General features: G+C 39.6%; 2 protein-coding genes across 2 annotated transcripts; both read left to right on the top strand.

Moving 5' to 3' along the window:
- The first annotated feature begins 5,392 nt into the window (after window positions 1-5,392).
- Window positions 5,393-12,339, top strand: LOC116485644 (histamine H3 receptor-like). Its single transcript, XM_032181135.1, has 4 exons — window positions 5,393-5,471; window positions 5,997-6,281; window positions 8,809-8,975; window positions 11,557-12,339. The coding sequence occupies exons 1-4, from the start codon at window positions 5,393-5,395 to the stop codon at window positions 12,337-12,339; spliced, it is 1,314 nt and encodes a 437-aa protein (XP_032037026.1).
- A 4,432-nt stretch (window positions 12,340-16,771) lies between these two features.
- LOC116486267 (histamine H3 receptor-like) lies at window positions 16,772-21,308 on the top strand. The gene is made up of 3 exons (XM_032182355.1): window positions 16,772-17,369; window positions 18,817-18,983; window positions 20,509-21,308. The coding sequence occupies exons 1-3, from the start codon at window positions 17,081-17,083 to the stop codon at window positions 21,289-21,291; spliced, it is 1,239 nt and encodes a 412-aa protein (XP_032038246.1). The 5' UTR covers window positions 16,772-17,080; the 3' UTR covers window positions 21,292-21,308.
- The last annotated feature ends 952 nt before the right edge of the window (window positions 21,309-22,260 follow it).

The raw sequence follows: 22,260 nt of genomic DNA, 5'->3' as shown, positions 1-22,260 counted from the left end.
ACATGTTTGCTTCTGGAACTACTTGTGCTCTGAGGCTGGAAACCAAAGGAAAAAAATGTTGGGGGGGAGGTGGCAAGCAAACCAGATCTCTTAAAAATAGGTGAAATTATTCTTTGTAACAGTTGTGTAAGCTGCAAATTCCTATAGTCTAACCTTTAATAGGCAGGCATGGAATCACAGGATGGTTTGAGTTGGAAGGGACCTTAAAGGTCACCTAATTCCAGCCCCACCGTGGTGTGCAGGCACACCTCCCACTAGAGCAGGTCTCAAATGGACTGCAATTACTGGCATCTCTTGTCTCTGGACTATAGTAACTTTAGATTGGTATTCATTTGTTAATTAAAAAGTGCTGTGAGAACAAAACAGATAATTACTTTTAATCATAAAACCCCTATAACGCTCTCTTTTTTTTAATGATCGTTTGGCTTTTATGTTGCTCACATACGTCATTGGTTTTGCTTTTGGGGTACGGTCTGCAAGTTGTAGCCTTTGGTATGTGTTTATCCAGAGAGGAGAGAGGTTTGCTTTTTCTGAAAGGTACGTGTCATTTTTGCAGGGTTCTGTGGTGAAACTAAGTTAAGCAGAATCAGCAAAACTACCGCGCTTAGTGGGGAAAATAATTACTTTTTTTTTCTTTCTTCACTTAAGTGTGCTGACACAAGATTAGGTTTAGATATGGCAATTTCCTCTTTTAGCAGGTGTAGAAACTTACTTGCTTTTGAGTAAGTTGAAGATCTAACTTGGAGTGTTTTTATAGGGGCATGATCTCCATGTTCCCATTAAGTGCTTTACCCTAAATTCTGGTACTGTAAATTCTTTCTTCTGCACAACATAATACTCTTATTTATCAATGTAAACTACGATGATTTAAATCTTTAAGTCGCAGGAAAGTATTATAAATAAGGAAAGTTTGACATTGTTCAGTCCAGAACTTGATGGTGTGACCAGGTGAGAAATCAGGTTTTGTTGAATAAATTATATGTATGTGAACTAACAAGTGAGATCGAGCGAGGGAAAGAGATTTCAAGTTATTTCCTAGTAAATTATATAATGTTAAACTGAAGCCGCAGTTTTAACAGTGAGTTTTTGTTGTCAAATATTGTAAATTTGTTGAGAAAAAGATAGGTTTTATACATATCCCCTACTTGTGGAATGGTTATAAATTTCAATAGAAAGAAAAAGAAAAGTATTATAGTGAACTGTTTTCGCTTCACTTCACTGGAAATGAATCAGGACTACAGCTGAAACCTAATAAACCATTACAGGATCCCAGTCTCCTACGAGGTAGTATCAGAATGATTTCTTTTTTTCTTTCTTGCTCAAACTTGGGTGATGGGACCAAGAGCTGGAGTTCATGTGTAGCTTCTCTGATCAGGTTAGTTGGTTAGCAATGTACCTTTTAAAGAAATGCCAGGTGGTTTCTCTGTAAAACAGAGACTTTGATTAGAAAAGTGTTAGTAAATTCCAGCCATTTTAGAAATGAACTGTTGTTCTTGCTAGAAGTTGTGATGACACAGAATATTTCATCTAAATTTGGTATAGAAGTATAGAAAGGTCACTTGTTTTGAAAACCTTCCACCTGTAGCATTTTAAAATGGAGACAAATTTCTCTGTAACTGCAGCATAGCAATTTTGAACTGTTCATAACTTCTTGCTCTTGTAAGATCACACCACTTCAGTAAATGGCTAATTCAGGGTGATTCTCTTAATGTTTACTCTGTTTTTTTGTTAAATGCCTGGGGAAGCAGAAGCCATAACGTTTGCTTGTGGATGCTTTCAGTGTATTAGTCTGTGCTTATGCGTTTATTGCCTAGCATACCTATTTAAATTAAAATTCTGTATCTCTTTATGGGATTATCATAAAATAGTTCATATGATGCCTGACCCCAGTAGAAAACCAGAAGTGTATTCAGTACTTACTAGACAAGTTTTCCAGACTCGTTTAATCCTAGTTACAGCCACAGACACATATCTGCTAAAAGCAGATTTTAGTAGTGGTCTTCTATTAAACTTTGAAAACAAACACAGCCTTGGTGACTGATGTAGATTTTCCTTTGGATGTGAACAGGTTGGTTACCTGTCATTGTGACTTGTGGAAAATGGGTTTGTGATCTCAAGTGCCTTCCCAAGGCATGTGAGAACAGTATCTGTGATCATAGCAGCCCTCTCCACACAAAATTTCCAAGCATGGTGTGGAAGAGTTGGGTGCCCAAGGCTGTGAGAAACCAAGTTAGATCTAATTTAACTCCAAGGAGAAATGTTGAGGGAGAGGGATGGAAAGGAATTATGTAGCTATATGCTCCCCCAAAGCACACTCAGATTTAAATCATTTGTTAACTCAGCTGTTTCTCATGAAAAACAGTGCTGTTGCTGATTCTCCTCTTGCTATTGAATAGACTATTGGTAGAGTGCTCAGCTAGGATGAGTCTTATCTTTAACTTGATTTGGGAGGTTGTGAAATCTGACTTCCTTGCTTCCCAGATGAGTTAACTAATAGAGTAAAGGGATTTTGGAGAGTGTACCATACTTTTCATTCTCTTCCACTGACATACTTTATTAATGCACAATTCCACTCAGATTTTAAGAAGCTCAGTAAGCATGGCTTTTGTCTAAGGGTTGAGGAAAGTGAAGCAAAGAAACCACGTAACACTGAAAAGTTATGGGGAGAGTCTGCTTGGACCAGAAGTGGAGCCTGGAATGTTCTGGTTCCCAGGGGGTTTTAGGGACTGCCAAATGCTGTTGTGCTGGAGCTGATGTTTTAATTCTTGCCGCAAGACTAGGGAATACAAATGGCAAAGGAATTCAAAGTGAAACCATATTTATTAGCTCGATTGTTTAGCTTCTCTACATTTTACCTTTAACAAGGTCTAGCACAGCTGTTAGATACGTGCACACTAAAACTATGACAAGCTACAAAATTGAGGATGTGGTCATTGTATGTTGGAAGCAATTATATGGGTAACCTAATTAAATGCTCATAATACTCTCCCAATTCATTTCACTCAACACTGACAATTTTGGGTTAAGATACAGTGACAACCTCTCTGTTTACACTTTGTAAAGCAGTTTGAGAGAGGAAAAAAAGAGTCCAAAACCTTATTCTCATTTTTGCAAACAGCTGTAATTGCAGCTTTCCAGCTCTAGGACTGAGTAGTTGCAAATAGCGTCAATAACTTTACTGTCAATGTAGCTTTAATTATTTTATCAAAGATTCTCACTGAATCAAAAATGCATAAATTTGTATGGGATTTGCTAATAGGAGAATCAATTTTTAAATGCAGTTGTTACAAGCAGTAATTTTCTGCTTTATGGCTTGCCTATTTGTGTGGGGTACTTTTTGCATGACAATATACTTTAGGAGCACAGTTGAGATCTATGTTTTTTGTTTGTTTGTTTGTTTGTTTTTATTTTGTAAGATTTTTGGATTATTTTGATCATCATGGGGCTTTGGAGAAATTGTAACAAATGCTTGTCTTCCACAACTGGTGACTGTGAATGTGTTCATCAGAGACACCAGCCTGTAAAAAGCCTGCCAGCTTGATCAGGTATTTCTGCTATCTATGGACAAGTTAGGAATCAAAAGCATATCCAAAAGTCTCCAGTATTAAATAATAGTGAAGAGGTTGGGTCTTCTCCTACCTTCTGCAGTTGAAAAAGGCAGGAGTGCTGCTGGATATGGAGAAGTCCATTCAAGGGCCCCCTCCTGACTGAGGGCAAGCACCCCAATATCTAACAGATTCATAGAATGAGTCACAGAATGACTTGGGTTGGTAGGTTGGTGACCTTAAAGATCACCTAGTTCCAACCCCTCTGCCATAGACAGGGGCATCACCTCTGGCATCAGGTTGCCCAGGGCCTCATCCAACCTGGTCTTGAACACCTCCAGGGATGGGGCATCCACAGCTTCTTTGAGCAACCTGTGCCAGTGCCTCACCATCCTCTGAGCGAAGAATTTCCTCCTAACATCTAATCTAAATCTCCCCTCTTTTAGTTTAAAACCATTCCCCCTTGTCCTGTCATCATCTGCCTGAGCAAAAAGTTGCTCTCCAATAAGAATAAGAGGTCTATAAGAGAAGAAAACCTTTCATGCACTTTTCTCTAGAGGTGGATCCTCTGTGCTGTACAGTTTCTGTGCACCCAGTTATGAAGGTCTGAAGCAGGTATATTGCATTCAAGTAAATTGCTGCTCTAGGTTTGGTGCTTCTTTCCACAGGGCTACCACTTTGAATTTGCAGGGGTGAGCTGTTTCTCCTATGATAAGAAGGTGAGACTGGTCAAAAAGAACTGGCTGCATTAGGTATGAGGAAGGAGTTGCTAAGTATGATTAGGACATGATAATGTTTTATAATAGATTTGTGATTTGGCAGCAACCGTGGCAATTTTCCTGCTGTTCTCTGGCTTTGAATGCACAGAAGGACTGTTGCCCTCCTTAGAGGCTTGTAGAAGCCCTGTGATATTTATTTACTATCAGTAACACATAGAAGAGAAAAAAAAAAAAAAAAAAAGAGTAAGAAGTTGATTGTTTATCAGAAAAAAGTGAAAACAAATAGTCAAATATTGCATCTGGTACCATATCAGTATCTTGAGCCACAAATCACTGAAGGTAGGGGGAGAACACCAGTGGTATATTTTACTATTTTCTTACCCTCTTCCTTAGGCTTCTGGCTGCTGAGACAGGATAGAGACTTAGCTGAACCCTTAATCTGCCCTCAGTTTTGTTCACCACTTTATTTTCTTCTCAACCACATAATATCTGAAACCTCTAAAACTTCACGTAGATCAGCCTACATATTGCTAGCAGAAGAAAGGCTAGTGGCATTACTTAGTAGTTGTTGTCAATCTATATTTTTTACATTTCCAGCCTTACCAGGAAAGGAAATATAACTTAAAGCAGAAATGGACATGCATGCTGTGCAGTTATTCGTATGGATAATAAACTTTTGTGATTTTGTACTGCTGCCGTTCAACCATTCAGTAAAAACACTTTGAGAATGCTAATGAATTTGTTCCCACAACAGAAACACAGACATGATGGCCAATGTTTTTTGAATTTAAGTATCTAAAATTAGACACCAAAGTGTTTTTAGAACCTATAATAAAAATGATTGAATTTTTACAGCTGTGGAATACTCGGCTCTCTGCAAGTGGCTTCATAACTCATACAAAAAACTTGTGGAAGACTTTCATTTCCTCCCACCAGCATGGAAAGAAAAGCTTTGTCCTATTAAAGTTAATTGCAAAGCTCTCCTTCACACTCAAGGAGTCAGTATTTCATTCCTTGACTCTGGGAATTCCTTGATTCTGTGTCACTCAGGCTGCTATGAGTTTTAAAAACCTGATTTCTGAGGATTAGGCCATTACTGATTGATTGCTCTGCTAAGTAATTCGGCATATGCTTACTCACAGAGTACCAATTTTTAGTCCTATGCTCCACAGAAAGAGGAACAGCAACGAAGTACTCTATGCCTTTGGTCAGCAAAAACCTACAACACAATGCAGAGAGACCATAAGCCTACTGAAATATGATGACAAGAGATAAGCAAGTATGAAATTGGTAGTGTAACATAGATTAAATTCCCATGATGATATGTAACCAAAACCAACAAACATTTTCCAGAAAAAGTTGAGATCCATAATCCTAACAAACAAAACATTTCTGAGAAGAAGGGGGTGTGGAAGAAGGAGAGGAAAGAGAAAATCTTGAATCAGCCCTCATGACCACCCAGATAATTATCAGGTTGCATAAAGAAGAACTTACGTTTTAAAGTATGAGCTTGAAAATACTGCACATTTGTTCCTGGTAGCTCTCCTACAGATACACATGGTTGCAGATGTGTTGGTGTTTATTAAAATTTAAATATCTTACACAAATAGATTTATCTGGCATCAGAACCTTTTATTTTTTCCCTTTTGACTCAATTTTTTGGATGTTTATTGTCTTTTTGGTTTCAGCTGTTAGTACTCTTTATGAATCTCAACTTTTTGGATTACAAGAGTTTCTTTCTGGACTGAACTCACCTGGATACACAATATGCACAACAGCACTGCTGAAGCTGATGGAAACATAATGGGACCATGTAATGGGACTTCATCCACACAGCCAGAGACCTCAGCATTTTCCACGGGTGTGTTGGTGCTCCTGGCTCTGCTTATGGTGCTGCTAGCTCTGGTCACAGTCCTTGGAAACGTCCTGGTGATCTTTGCTTTCATTATGGACAGAAATCTCAGGCATCGGAGTAACTATTTTTTTCTCAATCTTGCTATTTCTGACTTTGCAGTAGGTAAGTTGCAGTGCTGGAAATATAGTATTTGCTTTCTAGTAATGTTAAGAGGTGGAAGAGGGCCTTATTTTGGTGTATGATTTCTTCTTGGAGAAATACTTCCCAATCGTGTGCCATGGGGAACGGTAAGGAATGTTGGAAACTGTATTAAGCATTTTAACAGCCTATTATGTCTCAAAATATGAGATACATAATGCATCATTTTTCATATAAATACTTGTAATGTCGCTTATCTTTCAGAAACGTGTTATCATAGGAAATAGGTCCTTTGTCATATAAGTAGATGTCTAATGCTTTTGCTTCAAGAAAAAATACTTCTGTGTGTGAATCAACATTTACTAAGAAAGAGTGGGAGTTTTTTTGTAGTAGGTTGACTAAAGTATAGAAAGCCAAATTACATAGTTTACAATATCTGGTTTATCTTGCATATATTGTTGATATCTTCTGTTTCAATCTACTGTAGTACAATACAGATAATAACCTCAGGTTTGCAACTAAACAATGATGCATAATATGTTTCATGCAAAAAACACAAAACATTACTGTGATGTGCAATTGGAGATTTATGCACTGGAATGCTCTCAGCTGTTGAATGGCTCTGGCAAAAATCTTGTTTAAATTGCTGTGTATGCAGATGAATGCTTGTGAAGAAGGGTGGCTCTTTCATGAAGTCCATATTCTGACTTGCCACATCACAACAACAACAACTTCTGAAACTGTTTTTATTCTGTGTGATATTTTGATCCCTTCCCCTATAAAGATGATGACTTCTTCCACCTTGTAACTGCCTTGTTGTGCTACAGAGCTCTTGCTGCCTGCGGTCTGGATGCATGCCTAATCTTTTTGAAGCACCCCTCTGGTCATCCAATGGTCTCACTCAAATAGCACAAGCCTCTGCACAGAAACTGCAGCTGTCTGAACACCCAGATAGGTGCTTCTGAGTGAAAACACCTCATTGCAGCTGTTCCAAAATTCAGATCATCTCTAGGGCTGAGTCCTGCAGATATCACCTTGAGCCCATCGTGTCCCCCAGTTTGGGATGTTTGATTCTTGCCTGTAGCTCTCAAACACTGTTCTGCCAGACACAGCCCTGCAACCTGGACCTTTGTCAATGACAGCAGTTCCCTCCCTGCAGTACAGAGTGCCTTATGGTACACAGGAGAAGAAAAACTAACAACCAAACAAAACGAACAAACAACAACAACAACAACAACAAGAGCAGTGAATAGAAAACCAATTGAAGGCATTCTGTCATCCTGCTCACAGTCTAGCACCATGCTGAACAAGTACTGTCATCTGAGAAGTTTGAAGTAGGGGAAAAGTACAGCTTATTTGGCATTGCCTAACTTCCACAATTTTGTGTTTAATGACATTTGTCTAGCTTTTCATTTGAAACTTGGTTAAAAGCTTTATGTACTTTAGCATCACACTGACTTGTAGTTCTGTAGCTACACAGTTTGGAGTCAGGATATGTGTACATTATCTGGATCCTAACTGCTAAAAGCATGTCTTTACACTTGCAGAGTCCTTTGCCTTTCTCATCTATCATATGCATTCTATCTGATTTTTGACCTTTAACAACTTCTACTTCATCTCTGTACTTCTGGATCTATAGCATAGAGGTCTCTTCATCCATGGCAGAGGGAGAATAACAGGCATTCTTCTCAAGATATTTAGAGAAACAGAAACTCTCAAGATACTCTTCAGTACCAGTTACAGCATCATAGACTATTATGAAGTAATTCTATTTTTTTTTTCTTTTTCTTGTGAATGTTAAAGTACATGATGTAACCTTTTGTTTCAAGGAGCAGGCATTAGTACCTCTGTAGAGGTATTTAACTGCAGCCTTGCTGCTGTTCATTCTTATGTTTTGCTACATTTATCTGACATAGCATAGTACACTGTTAGCTCTTTAGCCTTGCAAGTGTGCGTTGTGACTCTGTGTGTAGTAAATTCACCTGGAATATTGTTACAATGAAATTATACTGGCAGTTTTGTGACATTTGGATTTAAGAGACTGATTTTGGGTAGTCATGGTCATTTACGTATGTTCCCACTACTTGATGCGTTCCCACAGATAATACCTTGTAAGCTTACCACTGAAAAGTGGTTATGATGATATTATGACAAAAGGAAATGTTAAACAGGAAGTACTTAATAAAACCTTGCAGTTTTGTTAACCTTCTGATTATATGTTTTGAAAGATTAATCTGAAATTCATATTGTATGTCTATAAAACTTACTTCTGGAGTGCTTTTGGGTATCATATCATGCTTCTAAGAGGATAGAAGCATGGCAGTTAGACCATATTTTTGAAAAAAAGTAAATTATAGTAGGGGGAAAAAGAATCTTTTGTCTTTATTTTAATGTCAGTAGCTTAATACAGGATGTTCATCGGTTGCATGAGAATATGAAGCCTTCCAGCCAACAGTTGCAGTCAGCATCACTTTTTTGTTGGAATGTTTCTATGTTTGCATAGCACTGACTGCAGTGCTGACTGATATGTGTGTTTCCTTTATTTCTACAGGTGTGTTCTGCATACCACTGTATATCCCTTATGCCCTGACAGGGACCTGGCACTTTGGAAGAGGCCTGTGCAAGCTCTGGCTAGTTATGGACTATCTCCTGTGCACAGCTTCAGTGTTTAACATTGTTCTTATCAGCTACGACCGTTTCCTGTCAGTTACAAAGGCTGTAAGAACATTTCTAATTCTTTCTTTCTTTATTTTGAGATTTCTATAAAACTTAAAACTTAGAGTGCTCACCAAAAAACAAACAAACAAACAAACAAAAAAACATTAGAAGCTAGGTAGTCCTTCATTTTCCTACCATTTTAATCTGGAGAAACTCTGATGCTTGAGAATGTTGTAATAGATACTTCAACTCTGGCAGAAAGGTTGCTGTGGATATGCTTTTTCTTAGCCTCTGAGAATTTGCCTAAGTATGCAAAGTTTGCAAAGATTTCATAGAGATTTGGCAGATGTGGGCAGCTAAGTTCTTTGGGGATTTTTTCTGTGCTAGGTATTTTTCAACAAAGTATGCTGGAAGTAAGATGTTTCCTTCGATTTACCTAGCTGCATGTGCCTGGGACTTAGAGACAGGGTAACGCCTTGCTCACAATTTCAGTGTTTCCCTGCTTCTGCTTGGATTAGAAACTATCTAACTGCACTGCAAAGGGAGGTGGGGAGGTCAAGGTGGGAAAGAGGCAGTGAGAGTATGGTCTTCGGTCATTAAAAGAGTGGTAATGAAAACTAGGTTGAGTCAGGGAGGCACTTAGGATTGGGTTAATTTTTTAAAAGGAGAAGAGGATATGGAGAGAGACATGGGATTGACTGACTGGAAAATAGGTGAGGATTTGTGTTACCCCATGGGGGGTGATTGACACATGCTGCCAACAGGCAGCTGACTGGAAACATCTTTGAAGTAAAAAGAAGGGATCAAAAAGTGCAGAGAGAGAAGTGTTTCATGAATAATATCATTCTTCTGCTTCTAACAATATCTGCTAAATATTAATGTCCACAATTTCTAAACTTTACCTGGTGTTTGGCCCAGATGGAAGATAATCAATATCCTTTGCTTTTTATGAGCCTACTAGCTCAAGGGATGTGAGCTGTGTGTTAGATTGGGAGGTTCTTGTTTGGGACGTGCTGATACGATGCCTTATCTCTTTCTCTTCTTCCTTGGTGTTGCGGTTTTAGGGCTGGTTGTTGTTGTTGTGTTTCTCTTGCTAGTTTTTTTTTTTTTTTTAAAGCTGAATAATAAAGTATGGAAACCCCCGTATTTATGGAATTGCACTATTGAAAAAATATTAATGAAGTTGTAGAGCCCAGGATGTGAGAAAAGTAAATTAAAAAGGTTTCTGCAATCCAGATGGGCCCCATGTTCTTACATGATCACCTTCTGTTTTTTTCCTCTAGATAATTAGAATGGAGTGAGTCCAGAAATGTGTAACTTTTTATCCAAAAGAAAAAAACATCATGCTTCCTCATGGACTTGGGATTCACCTCTCCTGCAGGCCTAGTTTATGGTCAGAGTTGAGTCATTTCAGACTTGAGTTTTTGTGAAGCTGCACTGAGCTTCCTGTTTTCTGACTACTAAATTGAGATGCTTGTGGTCTTGCAGAGGGCTGCAAATTCATTACTGCAGATGAAGAGAACTGGAGTTGTGGTCTAAGTTGATGCTTTAAGGTGTAAAGGAGTCTGAAATATCAGGCCCAGATGTTTAAAACTGAGATTCTAAAATAATGCTTGTAAAACTGTGTCATTACTCTGTTACTCACGATAAAATAGGAACAACAATGCCCCTAAGGTCATACGTGAAAATTAATGAAGATACCATTTATTAATAATTGTATAACACGCAGTTACTGCACTAAAAAATGGCATAGGAAGTTGGTGAGGAAGATAGTACTTCTGCATCTCAGAAAAGCCTGGGATGACAAATATTGAACAGTATGGCATAAATAAAATTGACCAAATTCTCATTAAGTGATCATCTTGAGTGTTGAAAGCTGTGGGGGTCCAAGAGCTAGAATTATGTATTTTACATACTGACTAGGCTGTTGCAAGGGTGGTTTTAACTGTCATATTTCCTAACTTTGGATGATATGACTTTAGCTCCTAATATCTTTTCAAAGATTTTTACAGCTAGAGAGTAAAATAAATGAATGCAGTCTGGGTAGATATAAAAACATCAACATTTGTAGTAATACAACGAGCTGTTTATGAGGTAAAGTGAGTGTTAAAACAGAATGTTTCAATAAAATAAGGGATGTTAAAGCATATGTCTGGGATATATTGTTCTATTATGGCAAGAGGAAATAATATTTAAAAATATACTGCCTAGTGTTTGCAGTCTCTCATAGCAACCTCTCTAATGCAGAAGTCTTCAACTTTTGCCTGTGCAGGAAAGAAGTCCAACAGCTGCTCTGACTCTCCTCTAAGCTTGAGTATGCATTTCATGAATCATAAACTGAGTCCTTATTACTGTCTGACTGTGGTGGTGATGAAAACAAGCTATGTCCCAGTACCCTTAGAATGGTAGTTTAGCCATCATCATTTCTGGTCCTTTTGCAATCCTAAGTATTAAAATTAATTACAGAATTGCAGTACTTGATGAGCAAGATTAGTAGTGGTTTTAGGACCTTACAAAAGTGAAGATGGTGTAGGTGTCTGGGAAACTGCAGAACTAATATTGCATTTGATTTGTTTGTTTATTTTGTTTTAAGATAGTTCCAAAATGTTACCTGAGTAAGTGACAGGTCCTTTTCTCACAGGTATCTTACAGAGTGCAGCGGGGAATAATGTCCAACCCTGTTGTCAAGATGGTGGCCATCTGGGTCTTTGCCTTCCTCCTCTACTGCCCAGCAATTCTCTTGTGGGAGTATGTGGCCGGCTGCAGCATGGTGCAGGAGGGGCAGTGCCACGCTGAGTTCTTCGACAACTGGTACTTCCTCCTTTGTGCATCCACCCTGGAGTTCTTTGTGCCGCTGATCTCAGTCACCTATTTCAACGTGCACATCTTCAACAACATCCAGAGGCGCCAGAGGCGTGGCAGCATTCAGGACTCTGAGCCTCCAAGGAGCAGCAGCTCATCCTGGAGATCTTGCTTCTTGCCAAGATCTGATGTGTCATCTTCGTTGGAAATGGAGGACAGTGTTTCATCATTAACGAGGTCGTTGAGACCATCACTGGTTTCTACCTGCCCATCTCCAGCACCAATGAGTCCCACACCTCTCAAAAAGGACTTCTCTGCTTCTTTCCGCACAAATGCTAGGTCAAAACTGCAAAGAGACAAGAAAATTGCTAAATCGCTTGCCATAATTGTTTGTGTCTTTGCCATTTGCTGGGCACCATATACTTTACTAATGATTATTCGTGGGGCCTGCCAAGGAAGGTGCATCCATAAGTCCCTTTATGAAATCACCTTTTGGCTTTTGTGGCTCAATTCCTCTCTGAACCCATTTCTTTACCCACTCTGTCACATGAGGTTTCGAATGGCTTTTATGAAAATATTATGTCCCAAAAGGTTTGCAAGGTTGAGATCACCTTCTCTTTAGAGAGCTGAAGTAAATGACTTACAAATAAGGTTTGTCTATTACTTAGTGATTTTTTTAGTTTTTTTTATAGGTATCTTCAACAGAAACAGAGAAAATATTTTGTTGGCTGGGGACATTGGTTGAATGCAGTAGAGGCATGTACTTGCTCTGATTTGTAGTTTTCAGATATTTTTTTTTCTGTTAATACTGGTTCATGCAAGGCTAAACAACATTTAGTGCAACAAATTACTTGGTTTTGTTGGATGTCCTTTCTGGTTTGTGGGTTTGATGTACTTTTTTTTTTTTTCTTTTTAATCTGGTATTAAGAAAAAAACTCTTCTATGGATATCACCACAGACATTCATTGTAGGGAGGTACCTCTTTTTGTAGGTGCTGAGTAAAACTTTAATATCCCATTTGTGAATCTAAAGCTTTTAGTGAAAAAAGCATTTCTGCTATATTTTTGAAAGGTCATGTAAAATCCTCACAGAGGCAGTATTATTTCCTTTAAAGAAAGTGTTATGAAGACAACACAGTGCTCTGTAGTGACTATGTTTACCAGGCTGGGCAATATGGAAGTGAACAGACTGCCTAATCTGGTATATCTGTCCCTTTCTAATTATAATATTGTCCATATTTGGTGTTGCAGGACATCATACATGTAAGTTAGTAACTCTGGATCTTTTTTAGAAAATGAATGTTTCCATGGTAATGAATTTTTGAAATTATCAAAATTGTAACAGACATAAACAGTTGTTGCTCTTTTCTCCTGATAGTGGCTTCCTCTTTGGTCATGCTTTAATGATCTTTAGTGCCAGATTTGTGCACTATTTGATTACCTAAAAGATAGGACAATCCTGCACTCCCGATCACATTGCTGTTGACTTAGCAGAGCAAGCAATACAAAGCTCATGCTGAATTTGTGACTTTGACTGGCTGCATGAGAACAGACAATACCCCCCCGGGTGGAAAGCTTTGCAAGTACAAAGATATTCCATCAAAATGACAGGGGCAAATCTGAAACGACAGAATGATTTATATTCTAGATCAGTTCTTTGTGCCATGTTACTGTGATAATATGTGGATTTTCTCTGCCACTGAATCAGCATCAAGCTGGATATTCTCTATAGCTGAGTGAGGGCCATATTCACTGCTTGAGAATGGGGTTCACAGAGATCTGTCTGAAAGCTGACGCAGAAGTGTCTTAAGCAGCTGTGAATGAACTGTGAGTGAATAGGCAGTGCTGGAAAGAGTGGGTAATGTGTTGGAGAGCGCAATAGAGCTTCATTATAACCCATTCCACATGCCAAATTTTCTTTGTGTTTGGTGTTGGAAGTTGCACAAGGCTTTCACAGATAGGTGAGAGTGACTGGCTATTTTTTTTTCTCCTAGTGTGTATACACACAAATGTATAAATTACAGAAAGAGGGACTGAATGCACAGAATAATGAAGATTTAAGTAGTCTTCTTTTGACATAAATATCTAATTTGAAATGGGCTGTAGACGTGTTGCAAAATCAGAGGACTCATTTGTAAGCACAATTCGAATGTATGTAAACAGCTCAACCATAGCAAAGAACTTTTTTTTTTTTTTTTTTTTAAATCATATTCTGTTTAGAGATCTGGAGCTGAAGACTTCTCTCAACAGTTTTCATGCTGGCAGAGGATTTTATTTCACAACTTGTTATGCTTCCTTGCCTTACATAAGTAGTGGTATGCATTGTGAGCTTGATTGCAAAGAGAGAAACAGCTTCAGGAGGTCATTGATTCAGCACAGCTGTTTTCACTGTTACGAGCTAAGGTGCTGGCATAGATTTCTGTAGAGTGTGCTTTTTCTGTAAGGCTCTAAAAAAAACAAACAAAAAAAACCACCCACCCACACATACACATTTGAAACATTTATAGAATAACTAGAGTACTAAATAAACATCTGTTCTACAGAGAAGCTGTAGGCAGGCCCAAGCTGGGGAAGACTTGAATTGTCTGCTTTTGTAACTTTATGCTTTCAGTATAAAAGAATGTTGTGCAAGAAAACTAAATGTATTGATTACTTTGAAAGAATGAATAGCCTTACACAATTATTGACTAGGTAAAATGGATCCACACTGTAGTACTGGAAAAGAAGAGTTCTTCAGGGAGCAAGCACAGTGTGCAACAAACTTGAAATCACAGAGTACTGAAGTTGCTACAGATCAATGTATTTGATGTTCTGTATTGCACCCACAGTGTTCAAACCATTTTGTCACACCACCCCTGATTGTTTGGAGAGTTCATTGTATTTTTCTAATTGATCTACTGCTCCCAGGTCAACTCAGATGCTCAGTTGGTGTTCTCACAATGTTATAGCTATCTTGGACAAAATGGCATCCCCAGTCTTCCCCTCTCTAGTAGACCTGTTTCAGGCTTCTGCTATTATACTTTTTTGGTGGTTTTTCCTCATGCCTTTCATGCACTGACACAAATGTACCTTCCTTGCCAAGTCTGCTTTTCTAAGAAAAGTCTCCTTACCCACTCACGCGTCCATTTCATCATTTCATGCCCTTGCACTCTTTTCTGTCTTTGCAGATGTTCAATAGTTATTGTAAATATGTTGTGATCACAGGCCTATGACTATGAGGTTCAACTCAAACAGCAACAGTATTTTTCTAAATTTGCCCTCTTGAGTCTTAAAAAAAACAAAACAAAACAAAAAACAAATAAAACATACATTTTGGAAGAAATGGTGTTAGCTTGGTTTATTTCTTAGACAAGTCTTTAATCCTAGTGGTTCTCCTAATGTCTGTCCTTTATGTCAGGCTGTGGTTTTCCTCTACAGGGAGAAAGGAAGGAGAGACCACATAAATTTCTCCATCAGCCCCATGAAGGACTATGTTAAAATTTTAATATTTAATTTGATTTCTTCCTTAATTTTCAAAACACATAAATATTCTCCCCTTGTCTGCAAACCCAGTCATTTTATTATAGAAAACAATCAAGTTGCTCAGGCATGATCTACCATTGGTGACTGTGTCCTGGTCACCTTTTCTTCTTTCAGCTGCTCAGAAATGCCTTTCAAGAGGACTTGTTCCATAACTTTCCTATGGATCTTGTGGCATCTTTTCAAGATTGGTGTAATGTTTGACTTTTTTCAGCAATTGGGAACCCCTCTTGATCTCCATGACTTTTCAAAAAAGATAAAAGACTTTCAGGGATGCTGGTTCTCTCAGCACTCTTGAGTGCAGCCCATAGGGTTCCATGGATTCTTAACAGGTCAAGTGCTCCCAAGTAAACCCTGACTCAGTCCTCACCTGTAGGTGAGGCGGATTCCTTCCTTGAATTTTCTCCCTAAACACAAAGGTGGGAAAGACCTGGTTAGTGAAGACTGAAGCAAAGAAAGCAGTGGTAACCTTAGCCTTATCTACTTTTTCTATCACTAGGTCACCAGGACTGTTCAGCAGCAGGTCCATTTTGTTCTTATTCATCTTTTTACTATTAATGTGGAGGTGGAAGTTCTTGGTCTTTTTGTCATCCTCACTGTCTTTTACAAACATAAACTTCAGATAAGCTTTGGTTTTCCTAACACCACTCTTACATGGCCAGGCAGCAATTCAAGTTCTTTCTTTGTAGTCTGTCTTTGCTTCATATTCCTCATGCTGTCTTTTTGTATTTTAGCTCTGCTATGAGTTCCCTGGTTAGCCAAGGAACTAACCTGGTTAGTCTCCTGGTATACCTACTTGTTTTCCCGAAAACAGGGATGGACTTCTGTTGTGCATGGAGAAAGCTGTCCTTAAAGGTCTGCAGGTTTTCTGAGCTCCTTTGTGCTTTAGAGCTGCCTTGAGTGGGATACTACTACCACTTTCCTGAATAAACTTCAGCCTGCTCACCTGAAGTCCAGGAGGTGTGATTTGCTTCTTTCTTTACTCACTAGGACCCTCCTCCACCTCCATCACCTCCCCCACCCTCCCTTTCCTTGTTTTGTGCCCTATATCTTGTCAAGCACCTGGCATTACAGCCCCAGTCTGAAAACCAGTTGTGGGGTGTGCTGTGAAGCTGGTGACCCTCAGGCATGAGTTACAGCCCTGGTCTGCTGACTTCTGTGCTGCTTTTACTAAAATAGATGAAATTATGATGAGGGGTGGGCATTTAGCTTACTGTTTTCAGGGATAGACTTGCTTCCTGCTTCAGATAACTTCAAAAGGTGACATTTTGCAAAATAGAACTTAAATTTTAGACACTCTGTAGCCAGCAGCAGTAAGACTTCTCTGTTTTTAATTGTGTAGTTTAGTAACAGCAAGCACAGTGGTGCCTATGTTTACAGTAAGAGAAATAGAATTGTAGTAATTTACATCCTGTTGACCACTAGGGAAGTGAAAATTAGTTCTTTTTTTTTTTTTTTTTTTTTTTTTTTTTTAGCTTCAGCTGAATTCAGCGAGTATAACAGCTTACACAATTTACACAATGCTAATATGCAAACTGCCTGACTTTGAAAAGAGCTGTTTTCAGACTAACTCTTTTCTGACCTCAGTAGATAAAGATCAGCCATCGGGAGAGAAAAGAGATCATCACTTGCTTTAAAATGTGCATTTACTGTTGCTTATGAGGTATCTTTTTTACAGATTTGGTTTTCAGACCAATAGGTGCATTCAGATCAAAGAGCATGAGAGACTCCAGGCTTTGAAATCTTGTGGTCTAGAATTTTAATATTGAGAAGTTGTCTGGATGTTTCAGTATTCAGCCCATCCTGTTAACAGGTTTGTCTCAATCTGTTGGATAAATCTGCCCGATGCAAGATTCTTCCCAGACTCAACTGACCTGGCTACACAACATGCACAACAGCACTGCTGAAACTCTGCACACGATACGACAGTGTAATGGGATTTCATCTCCACAGCCAGAGACCTCAGCATTTTCCACGGGTGTGTTGGTGCTCCTGGCGCTGCTTATGGTGCTGCTAGCTCTGGTTACAATCCTTGGAAATGTTCTGGTGATCCTTGCTTTCATCATGGACAGAAATCTCAGGCATCGGAGTAACTATTTTTTTCTCAATCTTGCTATTTCTGACTTTGCAGTGGGTAAGTTGCAATGCTGGAGATATGTAATACTTGCTTTCTAGTAATGTTAGGAGGCAAAAGGGGACCTTATTTTGGTGGGCAGCTTCTTGGAGAAATTTCCCAACTGCGTGCCATGGGGAAGAGTAAGGAATAGTAAAAACTCTATTAAGTGTTTTAGCAGCCTATTATGTCTCAAGATACATCAAAATGAGATAAGTAATGCATTCTTGGTCTTGTAAATGCTTTTAACATTCCTTCAGAAAAAAAGGAGCAACTACTGTATGTAAAAAATACTGATTGATAGAAAGAGGCTTCTGCCGCAGTTTCTGATTTACTTTTGCTCCTCATGTAAAACTGTTCATTACACCTCATCATAAGATCTTTATGTTTGACAGAGTAACTGTTTCCTTATGCAGCTCTCTGTGGTACATCAAGGTAAATGAATTACTTCTCTATGCAATGCTAATGGCCTATGAGTTTATTACATTAGAAGAAATGCACTTTACCACTGTAACTTTTCACTGGATGCAACTCAGTGCAGGCTATGGATCAGAGGGATTGTCCTGATGCCAGCAGACTATTGCTTGCGTCTTCCATCTGTTTTCCTTATTATCCTCCTTGTTCCATAGTGTTAATGCAGTAGTCCTGGAGATGCAGAGGATCCAGTCCTAGTGGGTGATGCAAGGCGAAGAGGCAGGGGCTGTGAATGCACTGTGCCATGTTCCTGCAGGGTTCAGACCATTAAAACAGCAAAAAAGAAAAAGATGGTCCAGTGGGAAATGTCCCAGAAAATAGGAAAAAAAGTCTTGTTTTTATGTACTTCAAAGTACTGGATTTTTTTTTTTTAGAAGGCTTTTGGTGTTTAACTGAAGGCTGCCTGGCTCTTTAAATGTACCAGCTTCAGCACAGAGATGTTTCTGCGCTATCTGTGGTAGAAGAGGTTTCCACACACCACACAGTCTCTCCAACATATTGTCTGTAGTGTAAAAATGCTAACCAGTCTTACATTAATAAGCTATGTTAGCAGTATCTGTAGATGTGTTTGGGAGGAAATCTTTAACAGAGATAAAAGATAAGAAGATACACAGCAATAAGTTTACATTTTGGAACATAATCATGATGCATAGCATGCTGCATAAATGCTGCAGGACTGGCTGTATATTTTTAGAGACTATACAATTGGTTATACTGTAGTTTTCTTCAGTGGATCCTTCTTTGCTGATTTGCCCCAAGCTTATTCGCAACAATCAACATGCACTAAGATCTAATACACAGAGTCTTCATCAGATTCCATGAGAATGTAAGAATTTATTTATATAACTTATATATACATCTTAACAGTATATTTATTTATTTATTTATTTATTTATTTCCAGCTAGATACCAAAGTATTGTCTCTCTTTGCTTCCAGGAGTACTGTTTGCAATCTGTAACAACTGCATGGTGTTTCTGTGATTGCTTTCCATAGGTGCGTTCTGCATACCTCTCTACATCCCTTATGCCCTGACAGGGACCTGGCACTTGGGAAGAGGCCTGTGCAAGCTCTGGCTAGTTATGGACTATCTCCTGTGCACAGCTTCAGTGTTTAACATTGTTCTAATTAGCTATGACCGTTTCCTGTCAGTTACTAAAGCTGTAAGTACCCTATTTATAGTCTTTCTGAGTTTTGTGGCAAGACTGTGGGATTTGGCAAGGCCATATCTTGATATTGGTGATAAGCCTTTTGCCTTATTGGCGAGTATAGGGCCCAGATTAGTCGAGATAGTAGCCCTGAGAAAGTATGCTTGCGTGTGGAGATACTGTGGATAGATGCCGTGCTGAGCATGCTCCAGCCCAGATCTGGTCAAACAGATCTTCTCACACAGTGTCTGCTGCAGGTTGCTGTTGTGCCACTGCTTTAAGGAAAACAGGCCGAGGAGTGAAAAGGCTGAGACAAAAGGCTGATAAAAAGGGACCAAATAAGGAGAAAATCTGAGGCAAACTGGATTTGGTTTTGAACCTAAATCAGAGATGGGAGGAAAAGGCTAGGGTGGTGAAGTGAAGAACACCAGGGAGGATGGTTAGGCCTGAGACATGGCTCCAAATGATCCTGGAGAAGACTGGGAACAAGTGCAAACAGGGAAGAGAGTGGGCCAAAGGACAGACTGCAGAGACTATCCATGGGTATGAGGCAATCTCCTCTCCATGTCTGAAGCAGAACCCCAAACTTCGGATGAGCATAGAGTGCTATGTCTCTGCTTTCTGCAGAGCATCCAATTCACCTTGTGTGTGCTTTATGTTTTGGTTCATACTAAGGTTGGAGGCCAGCATTTCCCAGTTGTTGCTCTGTTGGCTGAAGTGGCAGAGAAATGTGGGGCTGAGCTAGCGGTTGCAGCTCTTTGGTGACCTATGAGAATGTCAATATGATGCCATATGAAAAAAAAAAAAAAAGATCAGTTGTATTTTTGTTAATTATAATTACTTGAACTTATTATAAATGCCTTTTTATTAATATGTTTTTATGTTATTTAATTTTGTTTTAATGAAAGAAACTGGTAAATCAAACACCAAAACATCTTGCTTTTAAGTGAAATTACACAGGAAAGCCAAAGGCTCAACATTTACAAAGTGCAAACCAGGACACAGATAAGGGTGATCTTGTGGTTTCATCACCTAATGTCTGCACTGCAGGGCTGGATTCTGCTCTTATGTGCTCATGGAATGCGCAGTATATGATTTTTCAAAGGCGCACGTTAAATTTGTGACATAATTTCTGTTGACCACTGTGCCACATTTAGTCCTATATCTCATAAAGTACTGTAAAAAACAGTGCAGTTGTCAGTGAATGGGAGCCATTCTCTGAGCAACTATAAAACATTAATTACTCTGCCAATTCAGGCTGCAGATGTTTCAAACAAGGCGTACCAAATTACTAGGTACTTCTAACTCTGATGGATGATCATGTTTCCTTGCCTGGACCAGGACCCTAGCACTGTGACTGATACATAGACAACCCTTTGTTATGTCAACATCAATAAATTAAACATACCTGAGTGAGCTTCAGCTGATGAGAGAAGATGCAGCTCTATTAGCAAATGCTATGCTAAGCTCATCTGTCTAATTCTCTTGGTTCAAATATTTGCCTCTACAGCTACAATATATTTATTTTTTTCCTTCACAGGTATCTTACAGAGTGCAGCGGGGAATAATGTCCAACCCTATTGTCAAGATGGTGTCCATCTGGGTCTTTGCCTTCCTCCTCTACTGCCCAGCAATTCTCTTGTGGGAGTATGTGGCCGGCTGCAGCACAGTGCAGGAGGGGCAGTGCCACGCTGAGTTCTTCGACAACTGGTACTTCCTCCTTTGTGCATCCACCCTGGAGTTCTTTGTGCCGCTGATCTCAGTCACCTATTTCAACGTGCACATCTTCAACAACATCCAGAGGCGCCAGAGGCGTGGCAGCATTCAGGACTCTGAGCCTCCAAGGAGCAGCAGCTCGTCCTGGAGATCTTGCTTCATGCTGAAACAAGGAGCATCTTCCTCTTTGGAAGCAGAGGACAGTGTTTCATCTTCCATAAGGCCAAAGAAAGAGTCTTTGGTAGCTGAAAGCTTATCTCCATCCAGAGCCAATTCTGTAACCCCAGAAAATGACCTCTCTATTTCTTTCTGTGCAAGGACCAGGTCAAAACTGCACCAGGACAAGAAAATTGCAAAGTCGCTTGCCATAATTGTTTGTGTCTTTGCCATTTGCTGGGCACCATATACTTTACTAATGATTATTCGTGGGGCCTGCCAAGGAACCTGTGTTCATAACTCCCTGTACGATGTTACCTTTTGGCTTTTGTGGCTCAATTCCTCTCTGAATCCATTTCTTTACCCTCTCTGTCATGATAAATTTCGAATGGCCTTTATGAAAATATTATGTCCCAAAAAGTTTGCAACATTAAGATCAGGCTCTTCTTAGAATAAAAATAATAATAAAAAAAAAAACAACAACAACTATAACAACAACAACTATAACAACAACAAAAAACACTGAATCATAGAATTATAGAATATCCCAAGGTGGAAGGGACTCGCAAGTATCATTGAGTCCAGTTCCTGGCTCCACACAGGTCTGCACAAAGATTCAGACCATATAGTCCCAATGTTTCTTAAACTCTGACAGGCTCGGTGATGTGACTACATCCCTAGGGAGCCTGTTCCAGTGCGTGACCACCCTCTTGGTGAAGAATATTTTCCTGATATTCAAGCTGACTCCAGTCCCTTGGGTCCTATCATTGGTCACCAGAGAGTAGAGCTCAGTGCCTGCTCCTATACTTCTGCTTGTGAGGGAGCTGCAGGCCGCCATGAGGCCTCCCCTCAGCCTGCTCTGCTCTGGGCTAAACAAACCAAGGGGCTTCAGCCTCTCCTCTCTCTCTTCTCCTCTAGTTCCTTCACCATTTCTGTGGTCCTTCTCTGGACGCTCTCCAACAGTTTAACGTCCTTTTTGTCCTATGGTGCCCAGAACTGCACACTTGAGGTGAGGCTGCACCAGCGCAGAGTAGAGCAGGACAATCACTTCCCTCAACTGACTAGCAATGCCATACTTGATGCATCCCAGGGTACGGTTGGCCCTCCTGACTGCCAGGGCACACTGCTGGCTCATATTTAACTTGCTGTCAACCACAACCCCCAGATCCCTCTCTGCAGGGCTGCTCTCCAGTGTCTCATCGCCCAGTCTGTACGTATAGCCAGGGTTGCCCCATCCCAGGTGCAGGACCTGGCACTCATTCTTGTTAAACTTCATGCAGTTGGTGATCACCCATCTCTCCAGTTTGTCCAGATCTCTCTGCAAGGCCTTTCCACCCTCAACAGAGCCAACAACTACTCCCAGTTTAGTATCATCAGCAAATTTGCTCAAAACACCTAGTCCTACGTCCAAATCGTTTAT

Source organism: Aythya fuligula, chromosome 2 (genome assembly GCF_009819795.1).
Source record: "Aythya fuligula isolate bAytFul2 chromosome 2, bAytFul2.pri, whole genome shotgun sequence".
NCBI classification, from domain to species: Eukaryota; Metazoa; Chordata; class Aves; order Anseriformes; family Anatidae; genus Aythya; species Aythya fuligula.
This window is presented reverse-complemented; position numbering and strand designations above follow the sequence as displayed.

Bases quoted from the DNA above. Each gene is read 5' to 3' on its own strand.
- LOC116485644 (XM_032181135.1), top strand. From the start codon at position 5,393: ATGCTTACTCACAGAGTACCAATTTTTAGTCCTATGCTCCACAGAAAG. The intron at 6,282-8,808 runs GTAAGTTGCAGT...TTATTTCTACAG, and splicing joins TATTTCTGACTTTGCAGTAG to GTGTGTTCTGCATACCACTG. The intron at 8,976-11,556 runs GTAAGAACATTT...CTTTTCTCACAG, and splicing joins TCCTGTCAGTTACAAAGGCT to GTATCTTACAGAGTGCAGCG.
- LOC116486267 (XM_032182355.1), top strand. From the start codon at position 17,081: ATGCAAGATTCTTCCCAGACTCAACTGACCTGGCTACACAACATGCAC. The intron at 17,370-18,816 runs GTAAGTTGCAAT...TGCTTTCCATAG, and splicing joins TATTTCTGACTTTGCAGTGG to GTGCGTTCTGCATACCTCTC. The intron at 18,984-20,508 runs GTAAGTACCCTA...TTTCCTTCACAG, and splicing joins TCCTGTCAGTTACTAAAGCT to GTATCTTACAGAGTGCAGCG.